The sequence below is a fragment of the Medicago truncatula genome, chromosome 8, assembly GCF_003473485.1.
Source record: "Medicago truncatula cultivar Jemalong A17 chromosome 8, MtrunA17r5.0-ANR, whole genome shotgun sequence".
In the NCBI taxonomy this organism is placed as follows: Eukaryota; Viridiplantae; Streptophyta; class Magnoliopsida; order Fabales; family Fabaceae; genus Medicago; species Medicago truncatula.
The window spans coordinates 27,263,284-27,273,387 of NC_053049.1; the positions used below are offsets into that span (position 1 = coordinate 27,263,284).

General features: G+C 33.1%; 1 protein-coding gene and 1 pseudogene across 1 annotated transcript; one reads left to right on the forward strand and one right to left on the reverse strand.

The window, feature by feature from the left end:
- The first annotated feature begins 1,713 nt into the window (after positions 1–1,713).
- Positions 1,714–2,280, forward strand: LOC120577517 (uncharacterized). The gene is made up of 2 exons (XM_039829082.1): positions 1,714–2,015; positions 2,130–2,280. The coding sequence occupies exons 1-2, from the start codon at positions 1,714–1,716 to the stop codon at positions 2,278–2,280; spliced, it is 453 nt and encodes a 150-aa protein (XP_039685016.1).
- Positions 2,281–4,387: 2,107 nt separating this feature from the next.
- LOC25502806 (1-aminocyclopropane-1-carboxylate oxidase homolog 11-like) lies at positions 4,388–8,413 on the reverse strand (annotated as a pseudogene).
- Positions 8,414–10,104: the final 1,691 nt, after the last annotated feature.

Below are 10,104 nucleotides of genomic sequence, written 5' to 3' on the forward strand. Positions count from 1 at the left end.
CTACATGAGGATACTATTGATCGTTAAGAAGGGCTGCATGAGATATAGATGCATAAAAACGATTAATGGACATACCTATGACACGTTCCAGGAAGCACGCTCTGCTTTAGGATTACTTGATGACGACAGAGAGTTTATGGATAGTATCACGGAAAATGGTGAGTTAGGTTCGGGCCATCAATTGCGTTGGTTGTTTGTGCATCTCTTAACCACTAGGACAATGACGAGCCCTGATATAGTATGGGATGCGGCATGACACTTACTGTCCGATGATATCTTATTTGAACGTAAGAAGCGTCTGAATATTCTGGATAATGTTTATTGTACTTATTACGAAATCTACGCACCATTTTTTGTTTTGTTTACGATCTAATTTTTGCATTTTTTTTCTGTCTAAAAAGGCACATTTTAGAAAATTTGTTAACATAGTCCTGTTCAAAGTATTGTATGCCTATCTCAATAAATATATTTATCTATTTAAGTAGTGATAATAAACAAATACAATATTCTTTCAAAAAAATAAACAAATAGACTATTAATTTGATTATACACTATTAAATAAATATATTTATCTACTGTGAACGCCACAAAACTGTCATATATAGCTTTCCACTATATATATCTTGATTAATTTTCATTTTCTGTTTTTTAATTGATTACTTTTTCACGTTATCTAGATTAGTGAGCATTCATGACATCATTTTGTAGCAGTTCCTATATCTATTTATTTTCGCTTTAAATAAATAATGGCTTGGGAAATCCTTTACAAATAAGCTTTTTTTTTTTAGTTTGAGTTAAGCTGAAAGAAGCTTTTTCGATTAAGAATTGAGTCGTGACTTTAATATCATTTTTTCTGTTGCATTGCATATATTCTCTTACTATCGTTTTTCTTTAGGTGTTCATATTAATTTTTTGACTTTACATTTAATATGTAGATATGCGTATCGGTGGCGATGACTTGAAGAACATGTGTTTGATTGAAATTGAAATGCTGCTTCAGGAAAACGGACGTCGCTTACTGACTTCAAATCTATGCACAGGGCAGACGCGGTAGACATGCCAACTTTCACAAACAAGCTTATCATTGATGAGCTAAATTACAACAAAGTTGAACTGGAAAAGACACACGCTGATATGTTACTGATATTGACTGATGAACAAAGATGTGTGCATGACAAGATCATGGAGTCTGTTGGTTCTGACGACAGTGGTTTCTTTTTCTCATATGGTTACGGTGGTACTGGATAAACCTTTATATAGAAAAGATTGTCGGCTACTGTTAGATCGATGGGGTTAATTGTATTGAATGTTGCATCCAACGGTATAGCGGCTCTTCTATTACCAGGTGGAAGAACCGCGCGCTCCACGCCGACAGTCCCTATTGAGATTAATGAGGCGTCATCGCTTACGATGGAAAAGGAAAGTCCTAGGGCAGACCTGATGCGTGCTCCAAAGTTGATAATTTGGGATGAGACTCCAATGATGCACCGATGGTGTTTTGAGGCAGTTGACCGATCATTGTGTGATATCATGTCCAAGAATGATCCCCTAAAGACACTTAAACCTTTTGGTGGAATGACAGTAGTTTTAGGTGGTGATTTTAGGCAGATATTGCCTGTTTTCCGAGGAGGAACGAGGCCGGATATTGTTGATGCCTCGGTCAATTCGTCAAAGATATGAGCTTATTGTAATGTGTTGAGGCTTAATGTTAATATGAGATTGGGTGCATCTTCGGTACCTGCAGAGCAGGACGAAATTACTAATTTTTGCAAGTGGATACTCTCAATTGGAGACGACAACGATGCTTCGGGTGACAATGGTGAAATGAAGGTAGAAATTCCTGAAGATTTGCTGATGTCAGACACAACAAATCCGTTGATGTCACTTATAGACTTTAATGATAACCTTGGTGACCAACTATTTTTCCAAGAAAGGGGAATACTCGCACCAACGCTTGATTCAGTTGAGCATGTTAACGAATTTATGATGTCGCTGATTCCAGGTGAAGAGAAAGAGTATTTAAGCTCTGATTCTATTTTTAGATCGGGCGAAAATTCTGATGTCCAAAGCTAGTGGTTCACACCAGAATTTCTTAATGGTATTAAGAGCTCTGGTATTCCAAATCACAGGTTGAAACTAAAGGTGGGATGTCCAGTTATGCTGATGAGAAACATCGATCAGGCCAATGGACTGTGTAATGGTACTAGGCTGACAGTTACACATCTAGGGAAGAGCACGATAGCTGCTACCGTAATTACAGGAAAAAAGGGCAGGTACTAGGGTATTCATTCCCAGGATGAATCTTATTCCGAGTGATCCAGGACTACCCTTCAAATTCAGGCGCAGACAATTTCCATTGACGCTTTGTTTTGCAATGATAATAAATAAAAGCCAGGGTCAGTCTTTATCTCGAGTGGGGGTTTATCTTCAAGAAAAGGTCTTAAGCTGCTTATCCTGGATAAAGATAATAATGTTTGTAAGGAGACCACAAATGTTGTGTATCGTGAAGTTTTTCAAAAAGTATGATCATTGGTTATGTTTTAGAATTATTGTTGCTATAATTTATAAAACTAAAGTTGCCTATTGTTTGGAAGTCGTTTTATTTTTAATTTCTTTGTAAGGCGTACTGGTCATTATAGACATGCAATTTCTATATAAGCAGATCCTCCTGTCATTGACTATTAATTCATGCACTTTTCAGGTTTAACAATCCGTGAAACCTTTTTTTTTTTTTTTACATCGTTGTTACCCTAAAATACAATATTTACATTAGACCATTTGTTTTGTAAAAATTAAAAACAAATAACAATCGGCGTTTCTGTAGCCCAAACTATATTTATACACACCCGTAAAAAATTAAACATTTGCATTTACCGACTACGTGTATGCATGTGACAATGACTATTATATAAAAAAATAAATATTTTTTAGTTTTTATGATTAATAAAATACATTTTGTCAACAAAATATTATTACATAGTACGTCGGCGTATTTTTGCAAAAAAATTACATATGCTAAGTTTAACAATGAGTGAATCTTATACTACAAATAATTAGTACAAGTATAATAATCCAAATATTTTTATCGTTATATGCAATGTTTAGATATTTCAAAATATATACAAAATTAAGATGATATTTTTTTCATATCGAATTTAAAATCTATACATTTGATCAAAAATGTTTTTTAATTCCCCGTGCTAGCACGGGTCACTATACTAGTGTTATTTAGAAGCAACCTAAATGCGTCAAAACAGAGTTTTAGCCAAAACAGATGGCTTCTGCCTCTGATCTGATACAGTTCAGATTATATAATCAGGACTTACACATTCTAAATTATATAATCCGCAAACATACTTTTTCATCCCAAATGTTGACTTTTTACGGGGTGATTGACACATTTTGGAGTGTATAATCCGGAATGTGTAAAACTAGTCTGAATTGTATAATCCGAACCCATCCAATTCACTTTAGAATCAAGATCCTTCAGGGTACTTCAAGGTCCAAAATGCACGAAATTTTTCAGATTATATAATCCAAAAGTAGTTTGACGTTGGTTTTCTTTCACTTTCACACAGTTGATTCATATATATATGTCGCTGCTTGGTCATTTTCTCCTCCACGAAAAAAACAGAGATGTTTCCTATTTATATAATGAAGAGGGGACCATTGCATAGCATCTTTCGAAGTGCTTCTCTTATGACGCGATTTGAATGGCAGTTCGTGTAGTGTGGCTTAACCACAGTGGAAGAGAAGGACATTGCCCAAACACACCTTATGGGAAAAAGTTAAAAAAGATAGTTGAATTTATCTGACAATTCAGAGTGTAACGAAAATACCAAAATCACACCACACCACGCCCCTCTCTTATTGTGCCATGAAACTAATATAAGAATTGTCCCCAAAGTACTAACTTGAGTTAACGCACGCGGGGAGTAACACTGCGTGAGTTAACTCACGCAGGAGTATTTTAGTCTTTTTAGTTGGGAGCGAGCAATTTCTATTGGGTAAAGAGCATATACCGTTTTTAAAATGTCTATCATAAGGCACAACCTCTTATCTCCGATCTTGTTCATTTTAACCTAGAAAAATATAGTTATAGTGAACCTGCCGCCACCTATTCTTGCGCTGCTTTGAACAATTCATCTCTCCTTCTCATAAATAGACCATCTCTCCTTAAACATCATCCCGAATATGCAAGAAACAACTCTAAAATAATGTATCTATTAATCCATAAACATCACCCCAAATCTAAAATATCATTAAATATAACCTTTTTTTTTTATTGCTGATGAAAATCATAACAAGAAGTCAAAAACCACAACCTTACACTCAACAGAAGAATATCAACTTATTAAGTTTATTTTTGAGTTAAAATATGTTCCTTTTACAACCTAAAAGGGTGCAATGCAGAGTTCCCGTCAAGCCCCTTTGTCAAATGGTGTGACATGTATTCTGCTAAGCTAATATCTCTATAGATTGGTGGGTTCTCTTCTGAGACCAATTCTTTAATAGGACCATAAATCATTGATGAAGCTTTATCAAGATCATGAGAAGTTCCAAAGAAGGCAGCTACAGAAACTCTTGGGCCTTTATGATTTGATAGTACCCGATGATAAACACTACTGAAATTGTCATTTGACACAAGCTGCACGATTAACAAATAAATTGATATAAGTATATAGTCGTTACAATGATATCTAATTAACTATGAAGTATGATAGTAATTTCAATTTTCTCCAAAATTCAGTTTTTTTTTTAACCCTCTAGCTCTAAAAAAAAAGGGGAACCCGGTATTTCAAAGCTTGGTCAGAGGTAAGTAAAGTTTGACTAAAAACTGTTCCATCAAGAATCAAAGTGAGATTCTTCGAAACAATTCGTCATTGATGAAACTCGTTAACTACTTGAGCTCAATTATTAGTTAATTCAGCTCATTTTATATGGATTGAATTGTTTATTTATATTCATTTATTGAGACTTGGATATGATATCATAATTGTTTATAGAACAATATTTTTTTTTTTGTTTTGAAGAGGGTTTATAGAACAATATTAATGCTTATTTTTTTTTAGCATAAGAGAGAATTTGTTAGTAGTATAACTCTGGATCAAATCATAAAGATTATTATCATACTCCTTTAGCGACCTAACAAATACCATTGAGCTAATACTTTAAAATTGTACTTTAAGCTTTTATTTTTTCTCCAAACACTCTGAAAACATCAAAATATTTCCAAGAGTAGTTAACTATTGTTTGCTCTTTTTCAAAATTGTAACATCAACCACCACTTTTCTTTCAAACACAAAAACACATCAAATCCGTTCAAACTCCCTTAAACCAATATCCATCCAATTTCTTTCTTCAAAGTCAAGCTACTTTTCAAGAATCTAACACTTGTTCATAATCCATTGTATTCACATTCTTAATTTATATGGTACTTTTTTTTTTAATTGGTGATATGTTGGTGTTTAGGGTTTATGTAAATTTTTTTGTTTTTTTTAGTAAATGATCAAATGTTTGTATGTTTGTATTGTGAATGTTGTTGAGACTAAGAAGTTCAATATGGTAGTTTAAAACTAGAAATAACACAATGAGCCCATAATTTATATTTAGCTTTACATGTGTTTGATGAAATGCTTGAATGATTTTTTTATTGATTTTTTTTTTCATTTTTTATGTTATGAAGTTATGGCCGACAAATGTAGACCAGTAAAAAGATACCATGACCGATAGCGCACGTAAGGATAGAGTGGTGGTGAATCTAATGCCTAATAGGGGACGTGGTTGTAGGCATGATTTGGAGGGGACCTCACATGCGGATGTGTCTCAGGTTGTTGACCCTTCTTAAGACTAGTACTATGTGACTGAGGAGTAGTACAGGATCTCACTAAGGCGCACTACCATGCCCCTATCTAGGAGGAATACCACCAGGCTGAGCAGCATCACGAGGAGGTTCAGCCTGAGTGGCATCATGCACCACACCCCCACCACCACTTGATGCCTTTATCAGGGGACCTGATTATCTATCTCTATTGCCACCATTCGCTATCATGTTGCTTACATGATTTAGAATTATGTTGATGTAAGTATAATGTTTAGGTTGGTTAATATATTTATAACTCATTGTGTTTTATTGTTATTAAATTTTTCATCGTTTATTTTTCCGCAATTACATTACTTTATCATTCAAATGTTCATTTTGGTTAATATATTTTTAATTGTTTTTGTTTTTTTGTATTTAATAGTCACAGTCGTATGTGTAAGGCTATCAGGCATGGAAAGATGATAACGACAATTATACACCCAGCAACACATATGAATTGGTTATGGACTTCAGTTATAGGTGTTTGTATTTTTCCACTTCTTCATATTTGGTTCTCTACTTTGAGCGGTGACATGCTTACCACCTTGTCTAAGAGGTGGCATGTGAGGAGACCAACAATTTACGTTTGCCTATTGGGGAAATGACCATCACACTTGATAATGTGGCATGTCTTCTACATCCGTATAGAAGGGAAGATAATAACTCAATGGGAAAAGATCTGACATGATATAGGGGTGTCCAATTGATGACTGGCTAGCTTGGTGTTGGAGAGGACGCTGCGATCGATGAGTGTACGAAATTTTTTGGTACTTTTGTAACTATTCCATGGTTGAAAGAGAATATATGAGGAACACCTAAATAGGGAAACTCAGTTGGAAAATGGAGATAGGAGGGAGGAGGAGAGAAATAACTGTGGGTAATGGTGTGTGAGGTATTTCTTGCTATATCTGGTCGAATATACCATATTCACTGATAAGAGCAACAAGCACATTGAACTCATATTTCTGGAGCCTATGCAGAATCTTGACACACATCATGAGTGGTCATGGGTTGAGATATTGTTGGAAAAGAGCGAACAACAGTTAATTGTTGTTGGGAACATTTTGGTCTTTTCAGGGTTCCAGAAAAAAACAATGAAAGCCTAAAGAGAAATTTTCCTAATACTTTACCGACGATATTGACCTTGACACTATAGTTGTATATAATTTTTAAATTGTTCAATAAAAAATACATAATTAAGTAGTTAGGAGAGGAATTTATAGGCTATGCCAAGTCAAACTTTGCATAGATATGAAATTTTAACATAATTCAAGACCCAATTGTGACATTCTATCAACCATAAGCTTTGTTAGGTCTAAAACTTCTTTTGGAAGTTATGTATGACTTTTTATTGAGGGAGAAGTCAAGTATGACATGTTATCTCAGTTGAATGTCTATTTTGCATTAGCATATTAAAATAAGTTGTCTACCATTCCTTTAAATAAACTTACTTGTAGAAGATCTCCTATATTGACAACAAGAGCTCCGTGCACAGGAGCAACATCAAACCATTGATTATCTCTAAGAACTTGAAGACCACCCAATTGTTCTTGTAGAACTATTGTCATAAAAGAAGGATCAGTGTGTTCAGATGTACCCATGGTTAATTCAGGTTCAGGACATGGTGGATAATAATGACCTTGAATAAAAAGTCCTTCTAAGTAATTCCTTTCTTTGAGGTAAGATAGATCCAATCCAAGAGTCTCTGAGAATAACTCAAGTATGGTACCGCCTAATGCCTTTATTTTCTTGGAATATTCAATTATAATGTCTCTACAAGTACAAAAACAATTAATAAAATAATTTTAATAATTTGAACCAACCATATTTCAAAATTAAAGATTAAAGGCACATATACAATAGTAAAATCCATATCAAATATTCAAATTATGACATTAATATATATACCTTGTCAACAAAAAAGACAAGTAATATATATATATATATATATATATATATATATATATATATATATATATATATATATAGATGATTTAAAATTTACTAATTACCTAAATACTTAGGAAGTTCCTCGTATTTGGGTGGATTAGGAGCCATGAAACATCCAACACTATCTCTCCAGTTAGCAAACTTGTCTCGATATAAGCTAATAGTAGATAAATAAACAACTTTCTTTTCCATATCACGGTTGTAAAATTGTTTTCTTACTTCAGGATCTTGTTCATGAAACCTACGAATTCCATTAATTGTTTCATCCAATACATTAATTGGAATTCCATGATTAATCACTTGAAAAAATCCCTACTCCTTGCATGCGGATCGAATTTGGTTAATTACTTCAACACGACGAGAAGGATCAATGTGGATGTCTTTGAAGTCTATGATGGGAACACTCAACATTGAGTTATTGATTGAGTTTTCAATGATGTTCAGTTCTCCAGAATAAAACATGCGCGGGATCTTTGTCACCCCACGCTCCATAAGACCTCTAACACCAAGTTTCGAATCATCAAAAGCTTTCACTTCAACATTTCTATCATATGTGGAATCATCGTTTTCATGTGTCAAATTTGAGTTTTTGACCTCCATAATAAGGGTAAATACGAAAATTGAGCCTTTAGAATTTATTTTCTGAATCCAAGGTCATATAATAGGTGTGATACATGTATATAGATGTATATTTTGGTCAAAACACAATAAATGTATATTTTAAGTATTTGACTTTCTTTTGATCAATTTAATATAACATTCATTGAATATTTGAATTTTTGTTTAATTCAGTTAATACAAATTCAAAGTATTTGAATATAGTTGACCAACTTAATATACTATTCATTTAAAATACTTCCTTTCCCTTAAAACATTAATATAATACTTATAATTAAATATTGATTTAAAAAACCAATTTAAAATATGAATTGCCTTGAAATTTTTTAAGAGTGTATTTAATTGGAGGATTTACGAGGAGAAGAGAGGGGGAAACTTACATTTCTTTTTGAAATAACAAATACTATAAAATATTTTAAAAACGTTGAAACAACAGCATGATAAATGATCATATAATACACAATCACACTTGATTATTTCAAAAAAAATATTGTGTAGTGTCCGTAATTTAAAAAAAAAATTAAGTCAAATGCAATTCTTAGGTAGAATTAAGATTTGCTTACATCTCAATTGAATTTCAGATTACTAGGGCCTTTCCCCTAAAAATCAAAAAACTAAAACACACAAAAAGTAAACTTAGGTTTTATATTTTATGAATATTTCTCAATTGTAAAGTAAGATTATCAAAACTTTGTATTTAATTATTTTTTAAGAGGATGTATTATTTAAGTTTAGTATATAAAACTCATATTTACAGAAAATAATAATAACAAGTTTAACTTTTTTTCTCTCCAAAGTGAAAAGCTCTTTTCTCTCCTATGTGAGAAGATATTTTCTACACAAATACAAAAATCAACCTTTGATAACTATTTATTGAATCAAACATTGCAGGTTGATGATCATATATGACAAGTGTACTAAATCGTTTATCAAGTAATAAAGTGATAAGTTGAGTATCGTATATACAGGGATTATTGTTTCCTCCAAACAATTTGCGTTACATATTTTTATAAGTTTGAAGATATAAAAGTAAGGGTTAGAAAGTCTTCCAATTTTTATATGTTTGCAATAGAGCAAGTTTACATGTCTTGGTTGTAAAAAAGTAAGTAGCAATTAGGATTGTTTGAATCCCCCTTGTTTATATTGTTGAATATTAAATAACAGATATATCACGTTTATTTAACTTAGGTAGACTATATAAGTGATGAGGTCGTTGGGACGTTACTAACCTAATTTGTTTATCCCTCCGATAGCTAATTTCACCTGCTGATCACACAGTGATCCTTACGTGCGGGGTCTTGCTAATTAAAAGGTAATTGAAACATAAACTTAAATTGACTTTCTAGTGTTTCCCAATGCAATGAAAGTCAAGGTTCCCTTAATTCTTCCCATCTATGAATCTTAGGACACTCATTGCACACCCTCTTTACGCTCTTAGTAGTTTTACAAATAGGCAACCCTAATCTACGTCTACCTTACTAAGGGTTTAAAGATAATGGTTCTCTAAAGCCTTATTCCCCGGAGACGCTTGTTTCCCTAATTACTAACCAGTTACATCCTAGGTTCGGTAGAGCACCACTCAGTCTTAGTAATGTCACCTCCTAAGTACCTACAACTATGGTCAACCCTCTTTCGGTTTCTTTTGCTAGTTAATAATCACTTACTTCCTAGAT